Source organism: Macaca nemestrina, chromosome 1, assembly GCF_043159975.1.
Source record: "Macaca nemestrina isolate mMacNem1 chromosome 1, mMacNem.hap1, whole genome shotgun sequence".
Lineage (NCBI taxonomy): Eukaryota > Metazoa > Chordata > Mammalia > Primates > Cercopithecidae > Macaca > Macaca nemestrina.
Window position 1 is genome coordinate 73,919,960 of NC_092125.1, and position 25,453 is coordinate 73,945,412.

The 25,453-nt window shown below is 36.2% G+C and overlaps 1 protein-coding gene across 1 annotated transcript in view; it reads right to left on the reverse strand.

Moving 5' to 3' along the window:
• Positions 1 to 25,453, reverse strand: part of LOC105493520 (usherin) — a 789,359-nt gene that overhangs the window by 129,997 nt on the left and 633,909 nt on the right. The window contains exons 52-57 of the mRNA XM_024796490.2: positions 24,131 to 24,328; positions 23,432 to 23,586; positions 21,272 to 21,470; positions 8,458 to 8,565; positions 1,443 to 1,626; positions 383 to 540 (exon numbers count right to left, since the gene is read on the reverse strand). Of these exons, the coding sequence (XP_024652258.2) occupies positions 383 to 540; positions 1,443 to 1,626; positions 8,458 to 8,565; positions 21,272 to 21,470; positions 23,432 to 23,586; positions 24,131 to 24,328 (1,002 nt within the window). The remainder of the gene's footprint in view (positions 1 to 382; positions 541 to 1,442; positions 1,627 to 8,457; positions 8,566 to 21,271; positions 21,471 to 23,431; positions 23,587 to 24,130; positions 24,329 to 25,453) is intronic.

Sequence of the window (25,453 nt, forward strand, 5' to 3'; positions counted from 1 at the left end):
AGGAGTCAGAGGTGGTAGTGAGCCGAGATCACGCCATTGCACCCCAGCATGGGTAACAAGAGTGAAACTCCATCTCAAAAAAAAAAAAAAAAAAAGATGAGTAAAAAGATTTTTAGTCTCTTGTACTTGAAAGTGTTGCTTTCATAGAAAGATATATATACTTATACTGACATCTAGATACTTGTATCTCTATGTATGTATGTATGTACTCATGCATCTACACACTTAGAAGTGTGGTTTAGATTCTGTTCGTATTTATCCAGGAGACCGACTATGTCTTTCTGATTTACTATATTAACAGTTCCATTCTTATCTCTAATTAATTCCTTTAAATTATTTACACACACACACACACACACACACACACTTTTTTTTTTTTTACCTGGTGGTGTCCAAGCTACAAATATAGAATAAGGCCCAATTACTGTGATATTATATGGAGGATGGATTTCTTCTGGTGTTGACATAGGTGTTTGAACAATGTAATCATCACTAGTACTGCTGCCACCTCCAGTTTTGACTTCTAACTTGTAAGTGTATCTATATTTAAAAAGAAAGAAGAATTGTGATAAAACCATGCACAAGAGACTTGAACAATGATAACCGGGTTTTGTATCCATTGCTTAGTTCTACATTTGTGACAAATTGCAAATCCTTTGCTCCCTTTCCAGAAACTTGACTTGGTAGTTTTTCTTGCACAGGCAACATTCTCTCCAAACCATTGTAATTTCAGCTGCTTTCAACTTTATTTTTAACCTGCTAGTAATTCATAGCTTTTCTTGAAGATTTCAGGAAAGTCTTGGAGTGTGCTGGTGGATTGTGGAGGATTCAAATTAATCTTCCCCATTTTTAAATGGGTTGGAGTTCAGGGAAATATGTTTAGAGAAAGATGTTTTTAAATTGATCTGCTATTCCTTACAATAAAATGAAATTGATCTCTACTTTCTACAATAAAACATCTGTTGATTTAAGATATGTTTTTGTCTCCGCTGAGAAATGAATGGGAATGAAATGCAAATATGTGGAACTTTTTCCTCTAAAACTACTCACAACTATATGTAGTGTAGCAAGTAGAGAAACATTGTACAAGAAGAGAGTTGATGGAAAACAAAACGCTTTACATCTCTTTTATTGCTAGTTTAAGGATGCATGTTTTTGAAGATAATTTGGTAATTTTTAAAGTTTAATACTTCATGTATTTTTTATATTTAAAAATTCTCATGCTTTTATGTCAAACAGAAGACAAATTATTTATATTTTTAAGAAATTTCATGTAGTCTAAAGACTAAATGATTTAGCACTTTTATCAGTTGTTGAATGGCCAAGGAATGAGGAAGTTAATTAAACAATTTAATAACTTTCAGTTGGACATGCATTTCTTACCAACCCAGAGAAATGTACAAATCTTGCTGTATGATTGGTAAAGTTTTCTTTTAGTTTACCTGCTATTGGGCTCCAGGTTTTTATCAGTGAAATTCTGCTCTTCACTGCCACCCAGGAAAAGCAAGTTTCCATTACGACTCAATTGATATTGAGAAATGAGGCCATTGGGCTTTTCTGGCAGACTCCAGTATAATTCCACAGTTGTAGAATTGATGATAATGTGTCGAGGTGTCACCCAAACTCCTGGCAAGAATAACGCAATGAGGTTTTATTGTTAGGATAAAATAAACAGTGTATCAAAAGTCACACCATCCCTCCATGAACTATGATATTTTTTCTGTTGATTTTAAAAAATATCTAACTGTAAGGAACAAAAATACATAATTGGTGTAAATATATTTTTATTACTTTGATTATTTTATTTTTGAATTGCCTTTGGAAAGTGAATTTCAGACAACTAGCAGTGGATAATTTCTCTGCCTTGGTTGTCACTCTGAGTGTATTTTAAATCAAGGCCTGAGAGACTATCTCGGGAGTTCAAACTTTTTAATACGATTTACCTGGAATACGTGAAAGTAGGCATAACCGAGTATTTACCTGAATTATACAATTCAACAAATGAGTGTACTTTTCCTTTTTCTTGCCCATCAGTGCTATGCTTTCTTCTCTTTTCTTCTCTGGCTATGCCTCTGGCCTCGTTTACTGGGATGTCTTCCCCTCCTGGACCTTGAAAGGATGTAATGCCTCAGAGCAGTAGGCTCTGTTCTCTCTCTCCTCTCTGTGTTTCCTCCTTTCTCTTCTTTTTCTCTCTTCTCTTCTCTTCCAACACTGACTTCCCAGGTGATCTCCATTCAGCATGGGTTTTAAATATGCATATGCTGAAGACCCCCAAAAGCATATGTCTAGATGGAAACTCTCTTCTGAGTGTCAGACTCAAGAATCCAACTGTTTGCTTGACACCTCCATTTGGATGACTGATGATATATCAAAAACTAAAAACATGCAAAACAGAACTCTTGTTTTTCCTGTCTACAATCTATGTACCTCCCAATCTTGTCCATCTATCCATTTTCTTGGACAATACACGCAAAAATAATGATCCTTGAGACTTTCACTTTTCATACCCCCAAATGTAATCTAACATCAAGCCCCGAAGATTCTATAAGGTATACTTCCCTGTATCTTTACTTTCACTTCGCCTGGTTCAAGCCACATTTCTCTCTCTCAGAAACTCCTGTCATAGCTTCTAAACTTGCCTTCATGGTGAAATCTTGGCCTTCCGTATTCCATTGGGATCTTTATAAAAGTGTATAAAGTGTATATGTAAGCCAGTATCATCTTTATGAACCATATAACCCTTTTGAATTTATTCCTATAATATAATCCCAATTTCTTATTATGACCCATGTGGTCCCACATTTTATTGGCTCTGGCACGCATGGAAGCATTCTTTCCACCGTTCACAGAGCTGTGGCCATGCCAGATTCCTTTCTATCCCTAGAATGCTTCAGGTTATTTCCTACATCTGGGCTTTTGAACTTCCATTCCTTTGACCTGGAACACTTTTGTTCCCTTGCAACATGACATTTTTGAATTTTGTTCTCCTATGCAGAATTGCTCTTATATGTAGAATATTCTCATATGTTCTCATAGTTCAGTTACTTGTGTAATTATCACCTTATTGATAAGACCTTATTTTAACACTCTCTTAACTCTAACTTGAACCCCATCTAATGGAGTCCCAACCTAGTTTCTCTGTATTGCATGGCTTTTTCTATTTCCTTCTTAACACTCAAAATATCATAATAAAATTCTTTCTTCAACATACTATTATTTTTACGTTATATGACAGTGCAGTCCACTCCTTTTTCTTGCTTTGATGCAAAATTACTTCCATGGTAGCAGGGATCTTCTCTGTCTTATTTGTCAATGTATCTCTATGGATAACACAATGCCTAATACAAGTTTAGTGAATAGATTTATTGTAAATATATCTCCTGCAAAATACTATGCTAAGCACTGCAGGCAGTTCTAGGGAAAGCAGAGATGACTAAGATGTGGCTCACTCTTTCAAGGAGTTTATACTCCTGTCTAAAAGACAAAGTATACACACAAACAACTGTAATTCAATGTCAAACATTCAAATACTCATAGATGTACAAACCTATTGATGGAGAACCCAGCAATGAGAAAGCTCAATCCTACCACTTTATGTTGTTATCGAGTTATACTCTGATTAGACACTGTAAATCTCTTCTGGAGATTAAAAAAAAACTCATTTCAATATTAGGTTCCCTGTAATCAATAGCTTTTGCTTGATTGTATCTCCTGTGTAGGTTACTCTGCATAGGATAAGATTTTGACACTTTAGAAGAAAAATTTTCAGAAGAACAAAATGCAATTTATTTAGCAGCATCCTGAAAGAAACAAGATAGATTTCAAAAATGTCTCAAACATTCCAGCTTTCTAAGGAGCAATATATTCCTGAGAAGAAAGTAGTTCATTTTGTTCTGAGAGTTTGCTCTGTTCTAGGTATTTGGAAAAGTTCACAAATCATAGTATATATTTATGTGTGGGTTTCTCTGCCAACAGCTGCTAGATGATTCAACTAGAGTTCTGATTTAAATGTAATATTAATTTGTTGATTCAAAAGATAAAGTATAAAGTCTTAACTCATAATCTGCTTCCTATAGTTATATCTTTTTCATCTTGAATGTTGTATTGAAAATCACCAAGGTACTAGAATGGCTATTGCTTGGTTTCTGATTTGAAACAGTCAATAAAGCCTGTGGATGTGGAGGAGCTAATAAAATAAAATGAAACGTAATTTTGGGTTTGTTTCAACTTTTAAGTAAAAGTTGAGTTTATTATTTATACAGGCTGGCAAAAGCTCTGTTAAAGTTGGTAATAACTCCATGTCCGTTGGTTTGACTGATAAGATGCAGTTCAAATGTATACATAATCAGAAAGTGCCGCATTTTTACTTGGATGTTGATATGGGGACATCATTATCTTGGCAGCTGCAAGAAATCTTTGCTAGAGTAAGATGATCTTTGGTGGGATATATTAACGAGTCCTAGGTGGAGAATTTGTTCGCTTCACCATGTAACCCCAGTCTAAGTCTCAGGTAAAACCAGAAAAACCTATTCTGTATAATAAGGGAGCAAATTGAGGCAGTTCAAGGGAAAGAAATGAATAGTAGGGAGGAAAGTAACCTAAGAGGATGGGGTGGGGTAAACTAGCTGAGAGGTTAAAACGGGAAAGGTAGAAGTAAATCTTTGTGGGCCTCTTTACACAATGACAACCAGTATAATATGTCTACTGTATTTGTCTTAAATTTATCTTGAGTTGCATGCAATATTACCCACTTCTCATGTCCCTACAAATCTTCATTCCAATTCAAAATTCCCAACATTTATTGTGGATTGTTTTTCTCGTGAAATCTGGTGATAGGAACCAATTTTGTATTAGTTGATGTCAGGGATGCACTGAATTCTGGACTATTTAGTATTTGTTAATTTATTCACTCAACATTCTATCTGACTCTGTGTCATTTTCTGTGTTGGGCACTGTGGATATGAAGATAAAGACTCACTCTTACCCTTCATGGAGTTCATGTATCATGGTGAATAAAGATGTTGATAAAAAATTGTACTCCAGTATGATACATGCTTTAAGAGAAGGAGACACAGTATCCGTTAGAACACTTAGAAAGGGTAACCTGACACAGACTGTGGGGAGAAATGGAGATGGGTAGGAAGTAGGTGGTTGTAATGGAAGATTTCAGAAGGGGAGATGTGCGAACCAAGTTTTGAAAAGGTGGGCATTAACTGAGTGAGGATGTAGGGAAAGGGAGTTCAGGCTGAGGGGAACCCACAGAAAGTCCTAGAAATATGGGCAAGGATAGCAGGACTGCACATACCGTGGCATGACTGGTGCATTGCATGGCATGTGGGGAAGACTGAAAGCCTTGAAAAATTGATGGAAGTTAAAACTTGAGGGGTCCACGTTGCTTTGCTAAGGAGATATGGATGTATGTCTTCCTGGAAGGAAATGGGATTTTATGGAGGTGACTAATATGGCATATTCTTATTTTGTCAAAAGAGGAAAAAGAATTAGGATGTGGGATGTGAGAAAGAGGAAAAATGACTAAAAATGACTAGAGGAAGCAAACCTAGTTACGAGAATCCAGAGAACTTCTCTTCTTATAACTATAAAGATCTGAACCAAGGTAGTGGTAAAACGGATGGTAAAGAAGAACAATGTTTTAAAAAGTCCTTAAGATTTAAAACAAATAAGATTTTATGAAGAATTATGTATTACTTATGGAAAAGGGAGCCATCAAGAATGTCAAGCTTTGGGCTTAGGTGATAGGTAGGTGGTAGTATCTGAGAGAAGAAGAAAAGCAGGTTGAGGAGTAGAGTGGAGTGGAAGAATTAAGTGGTGAAGTACTGAGGTTAAAGTTTTTGAAAAACACCTAAATATAAACATGTAGTAGACCAATACATAAATAGGATTTAAATCCACAAGGGTAGTTTTAGTATTTGGTCGCTCTCAGCCTCCGTTAGGAGATAAAGCCAGTGCTTAAGAATTCCAGAACAGCTTGGGAGTTATAGTGCAAACAGTAGAGGAAAAACAAAGGGCGCATAAACGTTAAAAGAAGGGCAGAGGAAGAGGAATCTAGAATGAAACTGAAAAAGACTGGTTCTTCTTTTCCCGTATCTTTTCCACATTGTCAATGCTAGAGGAAAGGATGTCTGCAATTTTGCATGATTTATCTCTAAAATGAATTAGAACTCACTTCGACTTCAGTAATTGTAGAAAAGAGGAGTAATAATTCCATTCAAAATCTTCCCATTATGTGACTAAAGGTACAGGTACACAGTTTTCTATGAGGATAAAACTGTAGAGTACTGTGTCCAACTTATCAATGAGGTTGTAATGTGCATTTATTTTTTCTTAGATTGAAAATGATAGGCAAGTGAAAAGAGCTCAGGTTGCATTGGCTATGCTAAACACTTTTAATTCTCTTCATGTTCACTTAAGATATTCATATATGAGATCTTCAAATTATATCCGATATATTTCAAAATGGCATTTTATAATTAGTTATATCTGGGTGAATAATTTAAAATGGTATACTTGTTTTCACTTTACAATGAAACAACAAAACTTAATGTGATTGCTAAGGTGTTCCCAAGTTAAGCATTCGTACTATATTTATATCATATATGGGTCATATATAAATGGCACTTATTCAGCCAGAAAATGGCCCTAAATCCGTGTTTCTTCTGCAGAGGGAAGTCAATTTTGTTTATCATTTCTTTGCATGGTTGTTTGTGTTAAAGGAAAGGTACATACAGTTAAAAAAAAAATTAAGGGCATTTCTCATATCATATTACCCTGCACTGTTGAAAGCTACAATTTTTAAGTCATAAAATGTAAGTCCTTTCAAGAAATTTTGTCGGGAAAAGTGGGAAAATAGATGTGTATTTCCAATGAATTTAAATACATGAATTTGGTAGACAGGAGTGGAACAAGAGATTCCGTTATTTTATCAGGCTTGAGTTTCAGCCAAATCTGGTTGATAGATCCTTTAGAAATTATCCATTATCATCAAAGTATCCATTTGATAGTTTACCTTTCCAAAAAATCCACTGCTGGTTTCTTCCTTTCAAAGGAACACTAAGCTTTTTGACATGAAACATTCTTTATATAGAAAACATCATTAGTGAATTCCTGGTGAGGAGCCATATGCCCCATATGTGGAATTTTCCATTTTATTCCCCATTTACTGGTAGGAAGTTCAGGTCTAATATTCTGAGGTACAACAATCCCTTTCATTAGAAGAGTAATGGACAAGTAGTTCAGGAGTCTATGGTGGTAATTAACATTGCATTTCTGTTTAGAAACTTATTTATGCCTTGGTTTCCCCATATGAAAAATAGGCAGATAATGAAGATTAACAAAATAATTAGTTGATCACTAACACATGCCACTTAGTATATTATTCTTTTGAAAGTAAATGACACCACCCATCCCACCTCTCAATGCATGGGTAACCATCGCTATCAGTTGGTGTGTATACTTCCTGGATTTTTAAATGCATTTATTTATTAACCATTAACAACAAATGTCATTTTCTCAGTTTGTTCTTATACATTAATATAATTTCATAACTTCCTCTTTGTATGAACTGATCATCTCATTCTTTTATATTGGTGCATGAAATTCCACAATATGAGGATAGCTGATTTTATTTAGCAATTCTCCTACTCACAAACATTAAAATTGCTCCCAACATTTTGCTATTAAACAAAATAAATGCGTCAATAAACATCCTGGTGGATGCCTCCTTGAGCAGTGTGGCACAGTTTCTGGCATAAATGATGAAAACAGAATGGCTGTATCATGGGAAATTAACAATTTAAATGTAATAGACATTTCCAATTTGCCGTCTAAGGTGATGATTCCATCTTATATTCCTTCAAACTGCGTCTGGTTGTACATCTCTGTACATCACTGTTCATTTGTCAAAATCCTTGTTTCTTGTGGTCCATCTCAGAAGTCATCTGCTCCATAAAGTCTTTCTTGATGTCAATGATGGGTTATTGTTTCTTCCTCTTCAGGCCAACCTTAGTACTCTATTCATTTGTTCTTTCTTAACATCAACTTTTAGATTTTCTCTCTTCATACAGATCTTTCTCCTATCACTTCTACTTGATTGTCAATCTTGAGGGCAGAGAATATTTTAAACAACTTCAGCAGTGAGCATGGTGCTTATTACATATTAGATGCTCCCAAAATATTTAACATCTGAGTTTTTTAAAAATTTCAATAATTCTTCTTTCCACAGAAAGTCAACTCTAAAAAGGTTAAAGAATTGAAAGCGAACTGATCTTGGGAAGCTACACATGAATCAAGCCTGAAGAATGGGAACCTAGAATACGATTTTATTCTGTACCTATCAACTTTATTGCCTCTTCCTTGTTTGTTATGAAGGAATTTACAGATTCCATCTCAAAATGCTGTGTGAAAATTTCTTCCCTCAAACCATGGATATTGTTTCATTACCTTCAGGAGCTGCCTGCAGTGTCTGACCTAGAAAAGGCTCGCTTGAAGTGCACCCAGCAGATGTACAAGCCGTAAGCGTGAAACTGTAGTTGGTGTACGGCTGGAGACCTAGAAAAAGCAAGCAAGAAATAAAGTACACCTTAAGAGGATTATTTATTATCAATTAGGCACCAGAAGTAACATGCAGAGTTGTAGATATGATAGCCAAAACATTTAAGAGTACTCTTTAAAACACTCTTTAAAGGTCTGAACCTCATAAGAGGTTAAGTGTTGAGCAAAATTTCATTTATCACTGATAAACTAATAAATTCTCAGCCATAGAAGAGACCTTAAAATTCATGTGAACCATCTACCCTTCTCTTGATTCCCTATACAAGATGTCATTGAAGAGGCTGTCCCGTCTATACGATCAGAGCACTCCGTCTCCCATAGAGCCCATTTCATCTTTAGAGAGCCCTAGAGTTATCCTTATTTTGTTTGAAAGTCCTTCCTTATATTGTGATGAAATCTTTCTATCGCTTTCACCCCTGGGGACATATAGAACAAATCTAATTTCTTTTCCACATGACAGTTCTTCAAATGTTTGTAGACAGTTATCAAAACCCCCTGAGTCTTCTCTTCTCCAGGCTAACCATCCCAGTCTCTGCAATTGCTTCTTATATAAATAGGGGCAGGAAAATAAAAAGAACGTTAGATTCAACATTTTCTTGCCCCAAGTCATATTCAGCTCATATTAATCCCAACCAACACTTTTGTTTTTAAACTTTGCACTCTGCCTAATGTGCCTTTTTTTTTTTTTTTTGGTGTGTTGATTTTGTCTTTACACGTAGATTAAGGCTAATTTGGAGAAGAGATGGTGCTTATTACTTCTTTCGTATTCAGAATATGATACAGCATGGTAATAGTTTGTAAGTTTTCAGGGAGAAAAGAATGACAACCCATCTAAAATAGAAGTTGTATATTGTTAGATTTTGCTGCTCTGTGCGTGGCTGGTGACCTTGTGAGAGTTACTGAGCTCTCTTCGCCTTGGTCTACTGATCTGTAAAATGGGGAATCATTATAGCATCTAGCAGACAGGAGAAGATGAAATAGGATACACAAAGTAGTATTTCATTCTAGCAGAAGCAACTTTAAAACTCAGCAGCATTCAACAAGGAGGATATTGAGGCTTACAAGACATCTCTCCCTTGACGCTTGGGAAAGTTCAAACAATGCCAAAGCTCTCTTTGAGAAAAAAATAGTATTTTAAAACAACAGGACTTAGCCTATTTGTTAAATAATTGAACTAAGTTACAGATGAATCCAATGATTGTTATGCTTATTTTTTCACATATTTTGAGCTACATTTTCACATATTTTGTTCTTTTGGTGGAATGACCGTTCCTTCAGAGATGTTCATGTGTCACTTTGTCCGTTTATGCAGATTTCTCCTCAAATGTTACATTTTAAAAAATTTTGACCACTTCATCTAAACAACCCATCCATCACGTTTTATCACCTCACATAATTTTCTTATTTCATAGCCTTCAACCATCTCTGATGTTTGCTGTGTCTCTTGCTTATTTGTTATTTGTCTCCCACTTTAGATGTATGTTCTGAAAGAACAACAACTTTGTTTTGCCTCTCTGTATCCTTAGGATTGTGACAGGCACAAAAGGTGTGTTTGTTCAATGAATGAAAAAATTACCGATCTCATTCATTTAGAATGAGAGCAGTAGTCTGGGTTCTCTGCTAAAGCAATAATGTTCTGCAGCTGGAGCTGCCCCAAGGTTTAGCTTCAGAGCCCTTTGTATTTTCTTATCAACTTAGTGATAAGATGCAGGCACTTATTTGATTATAATATTCCATTTGGTTGCTTTGGAGGATTTACACAATTTTGATATTTACCTGATTTACAGATGAAGAGTATGACTAAAGATCTAAGCCATACCCAAGCCACATATGTTTGATAAAAGCTTATGGGAAAATGCTAAGATTACAAAATGTAGAGCTCAAAATAATGGAAGGGAACATTCAAGAATGAAACTCAGAGGTTGCAGTGGCAAACTCGTTTAGCTTGACAATGTCTCCTCTTCACTCTCACTACTGACAAAAAGGGTCTTGACCAGTGTGATACCATTTTACCTAAGTATCTTATTTTCCCCATTTAGAATATAAGCCCTTTGAGAGTAGAAATGACATCACTGAGTGAGTCTTTTTGGGAGGTCATTTTCCCCCATAGTGCCCATTTTTAGGCATTCAGTGTTGAACAAATATTGCTTAAGGAAGAGCATGCCCACGATAGTGTCCCATAAAGTTTGCAGAGATATGAGGCTACGATGTCTGTCACCATGTGACCTGACCAAAAAGGTCCTTCCTCATAATTCCATCAGTATCCCTGCCCATGGCATTGATTTCTTTGAGTTGGAGATTTTTTTTAGTTGCAGAATATTAATAAAATAACAGAAATTAATATAATTTGTGAGCAATACATATATTCTAGATTTTTTCCTGAATGCCAGATGTAAATCTGGTAGCTAAAAGTAAACAGATACTTTATTTTTTTTTTCTGGAATATTCTGACCAAAACAATGGCCTCAGTTATCTTCCTCAACATGGTCCTGGTTGGTCTGATTTCAGATATGCAGTGACTGTAAAAGAAAATTTTAGGATGAGCATTAGGGAAAAAAGAAAATTCATAATCACAGAGGTTTGCTAAGGTTGATTAGAGGATTGAGAGTATTTGTAATGAGAATTGTAGTCGAAAGGAAAATTAATGTATATAAAAATATAAATTGTCATTTCTTGACAAAGCCTTTCTGCAGCAAGTTGAGTGGTCTCCATTTTACTTACAGCCTAGAATTTGAGAAGGCAGGTGTTTAGGCATGGTACAACAGTAGAGTATCCAGCAACTTAGGGATTTTTGAAAGAGGGAGGAAAGTGCATCAAAAGAGTTTACATTAAATGGGGTAGGTTCACCAAGCTACAGGTGTTTACATTAAATGGGGTAGTTTCACCTAGCAGGATATGGGGGTAGGGCTGGTGGAAGGAATATGTTTCTCTTGAAGCTACTGGTGTACTAGAATCAAGGAGGAATGGCAAACTCAGCACTGAGCAGAAAACCTTGGTCAAGAAGTCAGAGGAGTTCAAACATATTGTCAAATCAAGAGGAGTCAACATGGTGCACTAAGGAAAGGAGACAAAGATTGAAGAACCAAAAGGATGAGAGTGGGAGACATGTCTGCAAGTGAATATGGGGAGAATGGCAGTTTTACTCTAATTCATTGGCACTTTATCCTCTAGAGCTGTGTCTGTCCCTGAAATGTAGCCATGCTGGCCAGTTTAATGGACCATGTGGGCAAAGTGTAGAAATACTTAGGCTCATTTCAAAAGATGTTTGCTAATGTGTATCAAGCAACTTCACACCTGCCATTTTTACCTTCCAGGGTCTGTTCCTGCTTTTTAGAACAAAACTCAGTTTCCTTGGATAAGGCAGTCGTTTGTCCACTATCAGGCTTTGTACTTTATTTAGTGTTGACTTCATCTGGGCTGAGGAGTGTATAGATGACCCAAGCCTGAACACCAGCTCTATGTTCTCCCATCACATAAGAGCTAGAGCTAATAGTATTTAAGTTACTCAATGGCTGCCTTCCCTCTGAAGATTAAGCGGCATTTAGAAGACATAAAAATGGTAGAAACCATTGCAGCTGCTCTTTATTAAAATTAATATTATTTTAATTGGCAAGTCATAATTGTATACATTGTAGCTGCTCAAAATGAAAAAAAAAAGTTAGAACAATTTAGTTCAAACACCAGCACAAAAACTATAAATTAGGAAGAAAAAACCCAACAAACCAAACTCAGGGTGTTTTTGTTTTTGTTGATCTGTTTTTAATTCTGTTTTCATTGGACTCTATACATTAACTAAATATATTTTATGAGAATTGCAGTTATTTTAAAGGAAGTTAGTTATAAGATTATGTAAATGACATACTAGCAAAAGTTTATTGAGCATTTACTACTACTTGGCCCTCTTCTGTGCACTTTATGGGTGTTAATATAATCAATGCCCACACTAACTTTCTGCTGTGCATGCTATTATTTGTTCATTATACAGATAAGGAAGCTAAGGCACAGAAAGTTGGAGGAAATTGCCTATGATCACAGAGATAAGAAAGGGCTGGGGCCAGGTGCAGTGGCTCATGCCTGTAGTCCCAGCACTTTGGAAGGACGAGGCGGGTAGATCACTTGAGGTCAGGAGTTTGAGATCAGCCTGGCCAACATAGTGAAACCCCGTCTCTACTTAAAAAAACCCTACAAACATTAGCCAGGCGTAGTGGCACATGCCTGTAGTCCCAGCTGTTTGGGAGGCTGAGGCTGGAGAATTGCTTGAACCTGGGAGGCAGAGGCGGTAGTGAGCTGAGATCCTGCCACTGCGCTCCAGCCTGGGTGACATAGTAGTGAGACTGAAAAAAAAAAAAAAAAAGAAAGAAAGAAAGAAAGAAAGAAAGAAAGCCAGCCAGCCAGCCAGTATTGGAACTTGGGCAGTTACACTGAGAAATGTGGCCCAGAACAACTGGATCAGGCTTCCTAGCCTTATAATAAAAACCATGACATAAATAGCTCAAAGCCCAGTGAAATTTCCAGTAATATAAAAAATTCAAGTGGGACTATATATTTAAATATTTTCATTTTAAATATTATTATGCGTCATGTAGTGAGGTACTGAGTCATGTTCTCTGCTAAGAGAGCAGTCTGAAATTAGGCTATTTGGGTTCTAATACTTATCTACTTACTAAGTACTTGACTACAAGGAAGTTTTCTGGTTTCTAAGTTCCTCAGTTTCTATATCTAGAAACTGTAGGCATGATAGTAGAGACTGCTTAATAGGTCTACAGATTAATTTAAGTGAAGGCAATATCTAAATCCATAATTTAGAAAATTTAAAACCATATTCTTTTAGTTTTTATATTTTTCATATTGTTAGAGGATTGGATTACTAATAGGCTTGGCTCAGATAATCTGTAAGAAAGCATCAACTACTATCAGGCATAGATGATTTACATGAACCTGATGACCTTTCATATATACGACTCTGTAAAACTCAATAAAATGAACACATTTCAACTGGAATTTGCTGTCATTTTAAGTAAGCCTCTATCGGTAGTCCTTAAAACGAGATATATATGACATATTAGCAACAGGCAATGAAAAGGGCACACCAATTGAAAACTACTCATGAATTGATCAGGATGAGAAGAGGGAAATAAAGAGATGTCTCAAAGGAACCGTTCCAACTGTAACTTAATCCTGAAGTCGAAGAGTAGAAGGAGAAAAGAAAACATCATTCAAGTGCTCAGCATTGAATTAGAAGAGTAGGAAATAGCAGTTGTAGAGTACAGAAAGGCAAATGCATGGAGAAAAGCCAAGTATTTAACATTTCAGTATAGTGAAGATTACTGTGGCTGCAAATTACCTGAATTTCCCTACAGGGAATCATGTTCTTTTTTAAAGGAAAGAAGCATAATATAACCAAACTCATTACAATTACACTTCCAAGTAACGTTACTTTCAAGAGTAAATGTGTGCTAAAAGGGACTGCAAAATGTCTGCCTTTAGTTCATAAAAATATGATTTGGAAAATAAAACCCATGTTTACAAAAGTTATATTTGATGTACTCTATAAAGAACAGCTTGCTTCCAATTTTTAATCTCCTGATAAATAGTCAAAAAAAGGCACATTAGCCATTATAATTTCACATAGCAAGTGCTACTTCAAAACATTCAGCCAATTGTTCTAGAGTGTCATCTGTTATGTTCTAAAGAACTACCAAATAGCCCTAAAGAATATGTAATTCTGTGAGTTCCCCCATCAGCATGTTTAGTGATTAGCTCAAGCACTGAGAGGCCTGAGTTACGTTAAAAAGTTTTTGTTAGGTGGTTATAAAGTATTGTAAATAACCATCCTGCGGATAAGTCATCTGTCCTGGCACCAGTTCACCCAAACTGGATGTGTGGTCTGGCCCCTTGGACACTCACATTCAGAGTCTGTTACTAATGATACAGGAGTTAAGAAGAAATCACTTAGGCAGATAGTAAAGGTATGGGAGTCCTCGGTAAGGCTTTTCTTTTTAGTGAAAAGCCCCAAATAATTTTCTAACAAAGGGCAAGCATGTAAAGTCGAGCTGCAGACATAGGCAAGCAAGCTGGGTGCTTGCATGGGTGAATGTGGGCAGGAACTAAGGACCATACATGTTCAAGATGGCGGCTCCATCTTCCCTTCTCCTTGTCAGCCACTTGTACTGTAAGGCACAGACAAGACGGAGCCAATCAACTGGAAGGCCCATTTGTATAATAAGATTAGGGTGCGGTGACCAGCCTTCCCCTCACACTATGTAAATATCATACTTGATCGAACCAATCTGTGAGCCCTATATAAATCAGACACTGCCTTCTCCAGCCTGCCTATAAAATCTGCTGTGATCCACTGCCTCCTCACTTTTTCGGATGTCTGTCTCTCTCTCTCTCTTTCTCTCTCTCTCTCTCTCTCTCACAAGGAGTTGCTCTCCTCTCTCTTCTATCAAACTTTCCACTCCTTAACCCACAGACACCCACATGTGTCTGTGTCCTGAATTCTTTCTTAGTGCAAGACAACGAGCCCCAGGGTATATACCACGACAGCTATAATGATAGTGCTTCCTTTTGCCCTCACTTGCCTGGGATCTCACTAAATGATCCCTTTCAGAGCATCTCTGCCTACTGAGATTCCCAGGAACTCCAGCATCCACTGGTCATCTTGATTGTGATGGATAGAGCCATATCAGCATTCTACTTATATCAATCTGATAATTTGTGAAAATCTAGATGTTCAAAACTGATACACAAAAGCATCATGGAATTACTTTACAGACATCTAAGGTGCCTTTAAACTAGAATTTGTTTTACAGAATTTGATTAAGGATTATTTCAGGAGCTCACATGCTAAAGCTATCTTTTCTGGATGGTACCATCCTTCACAATCTCAACAGCTGCCCATTCCTCTTACCCAAGCCAATTTCTTGTCCCCCCACTTGGGCAGCGTTGATACTGTCCATTTTCTGTATTCATGTTTTTTGAATTCAGTTGCTACCTCATATGAACTGAACATCAAAACAAAGAGCCTCTTTCATTGCACATGCCAGTAAGATCACTTCATGACTTTTAGTTCTGACTACTTGCTATAAGCTAACTTGCGTTATTAATTCTACATTTCATGTGAAATTCTGAACCATAACTTAGGTCCCTCTCTCCAATATCTTCCTGATCCCAAGACGTCTTTCCTAACAAGTTACTTCTTTGGCAGACTCTCTTTCCAGATATACATCAGCATTAAGACTATTATTTAGACACCAGCAAGGAAAGACCCTTTCTCTTTGATGGTGTCTAAATAATAGTCTTAATGTTGATGTATATCTGGAATAAATATAGCAACAAAAATATAATATTAATTATATTATATATATATTTTGATTTTAGTGACAGTATTTTAATAAGTATTAAATAAATATTTTAATAAATACTTTTCCTCTTTCAAGTTCAGTGTTATACTAGACTGAGGATTCTTCTCTGCATTTCCAGGCAGACTTTTCTTCTCTAAAAACAAAATGTGATGTCAGGTGGCAGCAAAATCTGATGTTGCTCAAACATGAGACAATGAGGACATTGCAAAGGGAAGGGGGTGGCCAGAACTGGAGTGACAAAAGAGAACTAGCGTCCAGCAAAGTACACTGGAATATCCGGGATTTAAGGAGAATTTTAAAAAATACCTTTGTCTAGGCAGCTATCAATTATAGTTCTTTGGCCTTAATATTTTTATCCATAGGCAGGTTTTAAAATGAGAAAAAGCGGTTGGTGCTACTTTTTTTTTCTTTTTTGGTCAGGCACAAATTTAGTTGTTCTCAGAGTTGAAAAAATGAAAAGAAAATAAACTCTTATCACTATTTTCACAGGTCCCTAATGCTTGGTGGTCAATAGTTACATAGTAACTGAGGGGAATGCAGCCTGGAGCATTGCATACAACCACAGAAGAAACTCTCAAAGCTTTTTGAGGACATTATCACCATCCTAGTTTTCTTGCTATCTGTTTTAATTAAAGAAATATACTGCAATTAAGTCCAGACTGGTGAAGATCAGGGTTGGATTTGTGGACTTTCGACTGTGCAATCAAACAAGGTACCATGCTTGGAAGCATGTGAGCTTACTTCTATGCTCTGCTTTCATTGTCTTGATATTTTAATGATTTCTGAACAAGGGGCCTGAATTTTCATTTTGCACTGGACCCCACAATTTTGTTGCCAGATCTGTCTGAGATTTAGATATGTTTGACAGTGGCATTTTTATCTCCATTTGAAACAGAATGTAGTCAAATACTAGTTTACTATTCAGTATTTATTCATTCAACAAACACTCTGTGAATATATTAAGTAATGTGATAGGTACCAGGAACACAATGGCAAACAGGAAGCTACTGTCTCTGTACTTAAAAAGCATTACCTATTACTAATTGTGGAACAGAGACAAGAGGAAAGGCTATTAGAATAAAATGTGATAATTACTATGAGAGCAAAGATAATATGGGAACACCTAGCAGAGTTATCTAAGAATAAAATCCCTTATGAAGAATTTCTACATTTTGTTGTATTGATGGTTAAAGTATGTTTTCTCTTTTTCAAAAGTGAAGTGTAAGGTATCTTTCTCAGTATAACAGTAGTATTACATTTTCTGCTACAACCAGCATTGTTAGAGTTTATGCTATTTAGCACACAAAGTTTTCATTAACTTCTAGGAAGATGAGAAAGGAAAGTAAATTATTCTTTCCTTGCTAATTTAATGCTGGTGGGTTTTTCCTTTTAAATGAAATGCAATGATGAGTAACTTCTAATTAATTATTTTGGAAAATAGTTTTCCCAGAGTTAAGAGACACACAGGTCCTTATTATAGTTGATGCTAAACAGGACACAACTAATTCATTTTTTTCTCAGTGGCCTTAATTATTTAGTTAATCCTTTCTTCTATTCCTAAACTCACATTAGGAGGCCCACGTATAATGTAGAGGTAGCCCAAAGTGAAACAATGCCATAACTGATGTCCAAATTGTTCTGTACAGGATGGTGGATGTGTTTAGTAATAAATGATATGAAAAGGTCTTTTATTGACAAGCTGCCATGCGCTGTTTGCATTAGCGAATATGAGAAGATGATGGCTGCTACTCCTTCGTCCCCATGGTATTCAGCTCAGTGAGATAGCAGAAAACGCTTCAGTTTACTTAAAGCATTGATAACACCTCTAAATAATTAACTGAGGACTTCCTGTCTTCAATTACTTAATGCTTTTTTTAACATCTTGAGAGGATTATAAGCAATTTATGGATTTCACATGATGAGTGCATTCGCCACTATTCCCACAAAGCATTTACGGGATCATGTTTCTAAAGCTTTGAGGTAATTAAAAATAAGCATGGAGACAATGGGGCTGAGGCAAGGTGCTCCCTTTCCCTCCTGTCATTCCTAAGGACCTAGATTTTCAGGCTCTGGGACGAGTGCTACAGCTTTATTAGTGCTCTGTTGCTCAGGGAATGCCAAGCTTTTGGAAATGATGAGAAAACCAAAACATTTATCCTAGGGAGTTCAGGCAGCATTTCCATCAAACATTTAAGATGAAATAGAAAAGAAATGTGATTATTTTAGTTCATTCCATGAACTCAATAAAACAGTCATTCACACCATAAAATACTTCAGTACTACATTTGGTCAGTCAGCTAACCGTGGAACTGAATTTTCCTGGGCAGATGAGTAACATTATATAGATCTCAGGTTTCAGATTACCTAATTCCTAGCACCATTCCTGTCCCCAAAGAACTACATATAGGAGGCTCTGTACTTGGTAAGGTTTTGCTGAATGAGGACGTATTTCTTTATTCTACAAAGAAATCCCTATTTAGGGCTGTATTGGACGAGTGAAATACTCTCTAAATCTAATTAAAACAATATCCATAGAAATTAAAAACACAACACAACAAAACAAAAGTAGAACAGGGAGATTGGTCAAATGACTCCTAAAGACTTTTACCAGATTATGATTTTTACTGTTAAGTAAAAATTAAAATCATATTAAAAAACCTTAAACTATTTATTCCTATAATAGGATTTCTGGCACCAAGATATGTGTATGAAATCTACTCTGACATAAAAGTAGCCATTAAAAATGTCAATGAAAGGAAGAACTGGTAGGGTGAAGTTATTTAAAGAAAAATCTTTGCAATTATTTTATAATTAATGAGGCTATCAATCCTGTTGGTTTGAACATTACAATTGAATTTAGTCTGTTGGTGTATAAATGCTGATTTCTAAAAAATGCAAACCAATACAGTGGCAACAATTCAAAGCTGATGCTGGTTAAGTTGATAGATACTACAAGAAGAAATTTCTTTAGCCTTATATCTCAAGTATTGTGAAACCTTTACTGGTACAGTCTTAATGTGCCTTAACTTGGTCAAAACCCTGTAATTAACATCCCATTGCTTACTCCAAGTGATTCGTTTGATTTTTCACCACTGCATCCTGTACAGAGTTCTGCTTTCAGTTATTTATTTTCTTGTCAGTCTTCCCTATACGTGAGAGCATCTTAAGAGCAGCAGTCTTATTTTAGACCACTTAGTGTACTATCTGGAAAACTGCAAGCTGGCAATTCATTTTGGGGAGAATCAAATGATATTCTGATTTCCTTTCAGATAGAGGCAGTGAATGCCTTGGATATGCTGAGTAGGTCGGCTTTCTTCTTCATCTTTCAAATATGATTATTAAAAACATCTCTTACAAGGATGTGATGAGAGTCAGAGAATTCAAAATGCAAATGTTTCTTTAAATGATAAAGCACCACATAGAAGTAAGGTTTTATTATGTAAAACACCATTATTTCAATCACTTGTGATGATTTCCACTTCAAGTAAAATAAGATAAAAGAAATGAATTTGATCATTTAAATATGAGGGCTTTTCCCAACCCCATTATCTTTTTTTTTTTGAGACAAAGTCTCGTTCTGTTGCCCAGGCTGGAGTGCAGTGGTGCAATCTCAGCTCACTGCAACCTCTGCCACCCAGGTTCAAGTGATTCTCCTGCCTCAGCCTCCTGAGTAGCTGAGATTACAGATGCACGCCACCACGCCCAACTAGTTTTTGTATTTTAGTAGAGACGAGGTTTTGCCATGTTGTCCAGGCTGGTCTCGAACTCCTGACCTCAGGTGATCTGGCTGCCTTGACGTCCCAAAGTGCTGAGATTACAGGCCATCGCACTCAGCCTCAATACTGTTATTAATTTAGTCCAGGATCTTGAGATAGGGAATACAATGTGCCAGTCCACGAGTTGTATTAAGCACTTTCTGCAGGTTTATGGCCCTTTTGGAAAAATACTGGAGATTTTGCCAGTGAATCCTTGCTTATGTGTTAGGGAATTGTGGAATTTAAGAGTGAAAACTGATGAATTTATTTTGCCACCCTGTGTAAGTATAACCTGTGTCTCTTCTTAGAAAACATCAGGCACATTTTTCCAAGGCCTTTCTGCACTTTTCTGCGAGTTTCATTATCTGTGCTACCAACACCCCCTGCAAAAAGTGCAGTTCAATGGAAGGAGGTCCATCCACTCAGGAAGCCTTGGAAGGAGGTGTCTGACAATGGGAAAAAAGGGAAGGTTTATACAATTTTGTCCATGGTCTTAGAATTTAAATTTAACAGGGTTGTTCGGGATGATTCAGTAGACTCGAGTAATGAATAAATGACTTAACTTCTCAAAGTATTCTTTTCTGTAAAATGAAGGTAGTAAATTCACTCTACATCTTAGGTTGGTGATGGAGAATCAAATTGCATAGTAGTGCATGCAAAGTGCTTAGGACAGCATCTGGTACATACTAAATTCATTTCTTCCCCAAACATTTATTTAGCTCCTATTACTGTGTTCAGGACTATAAGTGCTAGAGGTACAACACTGAACAAGTAGATAAGGTTCCTCCTCTTTTGAAGCCTATGTTCAAGTGTGGAGAGGCATAAAAAGACAAAAAACAAACACTAAAATATCAGGCAGTGAGAGGTCTATGGTGAAAATAAAACAAAGTGATGTGATGGCGTGTTAGAGAAGCTATTCAACCAAGTGAGTCAGAAAATGATTCTCTTCCCTTCAGAAGTGGCATTTAAGCTAAAACCTGTTAATTATTATCATAATCACTACTAGCAATTACCTAACATATCATTGTACTGTACTAATAGTATATTATTAAAGCTAATGATAATAAACATTATAATAAATTTAAAAAACACAATTGCTATTAATTAACATTCCTAATACTAACAAACTGTCACAATGACTCCACTGTCAACTAGTCCTGTGTATTAACTATCCACTTGATAGACAAATGTTAACCTCTGGCTGATTTTCCCCTGTCTTCCAGTATATTCTTGGCTATCCTAGTCCCCTTGTCTATGAATATATCCTTGGGGAATGAAAATGCATCTTACTGTTTGTTTGAAAAAAAAAAAAAAAGTTAATACTGATGCAAAAACCCTTCACATAATGCATATCAAGGCCAAATATAAATTATTTCTGAAGTTATCTGCTGTTGTGGCGTATTGCTGCCAGTGTGGGCTCTTCTATTAGCATGGATAAGTGGGACCTGACCATATGTCAAGAGAACACGTCCTTTCGAAGTGACCTCATATATCAAACACACACCCCTGGGATGCTCTGCCCCCCTAACCACAATGACAGACTCCTCCAGTAGGATTTTTTTTGTTTGTTTGTTTTTTCACCTGTGACCGTATGCTGTCTCCTGTCAGTGGTGTCAGTGTGGATGAGACCTTTCCCAACCTGGCTGATCTGGTACTCTTTAATGACGCCATTTGGTTTCTCAGGGGCACTCCAGCTCAGATGCAGAGCCTCTGCACTTTGGGCTGTGATTCTTGGTGGCAGGATGCTCTCTGGAACTCCTTGGGTAGTAGCTGCAACTACCTGAAGACATAGGAATTAAGCGGCAATTTATTGTAATAGTACACTAGCTATCCTGATCAATGAGAATGTCACTTTTGTTTTAAAATGTTGTTGTGTGGCCTGGCATATCATTAGCAGGGGTTTGGAGAAGCAGTCCCCTTTTTTCCATTTTTTTCCCTCCCATCCTATTTAAACAATGAAATCTGACCTTGAATATATTACATAAGTCTCACAGTACCATTTATCACAACAGGTTCAACAACAATTTTGATGGCAGAGTGCAGCCCTCAGTGTTTAAACAAGTAAAATCTGGCTGACAGACTGTCTTACTAGAGAACTCTTGATAACTCTCTTCCATATGGCCCATCAGTGTCTTTGCATTTTAACAGCCTGATTTCGTACATTTTAAGCACCAGTAAATATGGAGCAAAACCCACATCTGAACTTGCTTGCATATAATATGCTTTGAACAGAATAAATGGGCAGACATTTCAGTACTCTTCTCATGATACCTAGGATGACTTTACAGTGTCTGCACCAACTTTCTAAATAAAGAAACAAGTGAGAAGAAAAAAATAAATAAATCAAGCAACTATTTAGTCAATATTGTCAAAACATAGTTTTGGACACAAATTGGCTATCTTTTTTCATAGAGTTAATTTTTTTCACTTCGTAAACAATTGCTTTGCATGTAGCAGGCATGAGTTGTGCCTATGTAAAAAGCATGGAATTGTTCTAGGACTAATAACTTTTGATTGGGCCAATCAGCTGCCATCTATCTAAATGGTGGCTCACTCAGAAAGGTTTCTAGAGGTCTGTTGAACAAAATGTTGCATTCTTGCACTGTGGCTGAGCAGTGTGACTGACTGCTTCATTTGGTTGGCTCTTGCACAGTGTGCAAAGATGTTGTTCTTCTAAAGTTTCAAGCATATGAAAAGAATCAGAGCTACTCTGTGTAAGTTTGTTTCCTCCTGGGCTTCCCTTATCAAGGTTGGCTTCTGTGAAATGTCCCTTTCTTTAGTTTGCTCCTACATTGTTTGATTGTTTATTTCCAGTCTTCTTTGTGAGCTTTTCTTCCTTTTTCATTTGATAGCATTCCCCAGTGCTCATCATCCATGGTATTCCGTATTTGTGTCTCTGTAGTCTCCTTCCATGTCCATATTTATACTCATTACTTCAACTTCCCACAGAGATCTTTCTAGAAACTTCTGTCACTTCTCAATCTGGTTTCTGACTAGATATTTTCACATGAAGTGCCAAGTACTATCTGCTTCCACCACTCTGCTATCTGATCCTTCTCTTTAAATATATTTTTTACGAAACTTAACAAAACAGAATCTTATTCTTTTACCTTTAACATTTTTCTCTTTTTTAAAAATTTTCTTGCAGAATAACACCATGATCCACAAATTACTCAAGCAGATATTTGAAAATATCCATGATTCTTTCCTTTTATTTCTGTAAATATAGTTGAGTACCAAGTTCTGTAGATTCTATCCCCCACGTCTGTTGTATCTTTCTGTATTCTCGGTTCTGACCTCTGCTGCCTGAATTCAGGTCTTCATTATTTCTTGACAAGGCTATAGCAGAAGCCTTGGAACAATTCATTTTCCGTGCCAGGCTTTTTTGCCCTTGTCTTCATTTTTCAAAATCAGGCAATTTTTGTTCATATCATATTTAAATAGAAATTTTCTTTAACTGAATAATGATTTGGACATTTTTATAGATTTATAGATGACCTAAAATTGGTTGGTGAGGAAAGGATGTGGAAGAAAAGGTGGTACTGCTTCAAGATTTCACTTGTTTTTCATTAACACAAGATTGATATTTGGATAAATCTCCCTTGCAATGATCTCTCCTTCCAGGCCTAGGTATTAGCACTCAGTTAAGGGGACACATGAACACCCTAGTTAACACCCTGGATGTTCACATAATCTTCACGCTGAACCCCTTTGCCCAGAGTTTAGGCCAACTCCTGTTACCTTGCTACTGGTGGCACAGCCAGCAACCGTGCAAGCTTTCAGCTGATATGAATATTCCTGAAATGGTTGAATTCCCTCTTTATCAGAGAAACTCAATGATGTTCCCCGAAAGCGTTCAATTCCATTTCGAAGAAGAATGTAGTAAATAACAGGACCTAAAAGAAGTAGAAAAATGACCGCATTTGAATGTCGTATCATTTTAACTATTTGCAAACAACTTACAAGTCTTAGTGTTCGAATGAAATGCAATACTATAGCTTTATTTAATTTTAATTTCCTATTATATTGCTATCTCAAGCAGTTCCTAATTATACTATTATAGAAGAGAGGGATTCTTGACATAGATGATCAAAGAATCATTTATGTTTATTTCCTTTCACTATGAAACAAATTTACTTTCAACATTAAAACTCTTTTGCCTTCTCTGAATATGCCTTGCTTATTTGAAAGCAGCTCAGTTATATTCTGGGATTCAAGGAACTTTTACTTCTATTTTATTCATTTATTTAGGCTAAAAATTTACGAGGGCTACACCACAAAGTGAGTGATTAGTCGGCACATATTTAAAGTTCCCTTTGTCAGAACATAGTTTTCTAGTGGTTAGATGCATAGGGCAATTACATGTAGATTATACTCATTTTGATTTTCTTATTAATTTATGGGATTTTTGTCATTTGTATTTTAAAGGTAGCTCAATACCATTTGATTGTATAGGTTTTCTCCAGTTTACGACAATTGTATCTTCCAGATTGTCTATTTTGGTCCATGTAGGGGGACTCACTCCTTGAGGCACATCTTCTTTTGTTCTGGCTCTCACAGCTTGGCTCAGTCCTCGCCCATAGCTGTTCCATGCAGAAATCCTGTACTCATATATCATGTAGGGCTTGAGGTTCACAACTGGAAAGAGAAAAAATAGACAGGCAGGTTTCTCTTATTTTCATTTTTTAACCATCATACTAAAAGTGAATATCAAAAACTTCAGACATTTAAAAAATTTGTTTTAATGCTCTAAACCCTTTGTATATAAATAAAACTCTAATATCTTTATTTTCTAAATATAAGTAACACTTAAAGTGTTTATCAGATTCAGGGATACGGAATTATACAGAAAGGAATTCCCCGTTTCTGAGCAGAAGGAGGGATATATTAAATAAATGAAAAATAAAAGCCCCGGAATAAAGTATAAGAAGATTTAATGCTTCACAAATTCATGTACTTTTGATTCCTACATGAGACAGGTTTGCCAACATTCTTTTATAGTTTTAGTATCATAGAACTTATAAATTATTACTTTCTATTACTTTGCTAATATTACTTAAACATTTTAAAATCATATGGATTATAATGTTATTACAACACACAGGATTTGAAACTTAGTTTATCATGGTACCATGTCAGTGAATAAAAATGAGAGCATACTCTGCTATCTAGTTCCTTCCCTCTTCCACAAAAGCCAGAATTGAAAACCAAAATACCAAACAACCAACTTTACTAAAACAATAAAACCAAGCCTGCTGAGCCTTCCAAACTGGCAAAAATTGTATCCGATGAACACTCATGTGATTCAGTGGTGTCCCCAAAGTCTTAGTTCCATTTAAGCTTTAATAACTTCGGAAATACCAATGCTACACGTTTCCCCAAAAAAACTTACTTGAAAGTTTAATTATTTAAATTTATTTTTCATGTCTCTAATTTGATGAATTTGGAGTATGTATGTATTTTGGTATGGTAGCTTCTGGATGACTCTTTCTCAGATTGAGCATCAGAAAAGGAGGCCTTCTTCCTTGGCTGCGTGGTCAGCTGCTCATCTCCATTGGACATGGAGTTAATTCTCAGTCCCTATGCTTGGATTAATTGGGTCACATTCTCCTTATATACATCTCCTTACAATAAACCCTTCCCCGCCCACTGTATAGAATTAATATGAAAATAAAATGCAATAAATTATGGGGCAGAACTTCATAAAATGCAGATTTCTCTGCAAATATAAAGCATTATCTTTCTTTTCCATTTTCTCTGCTC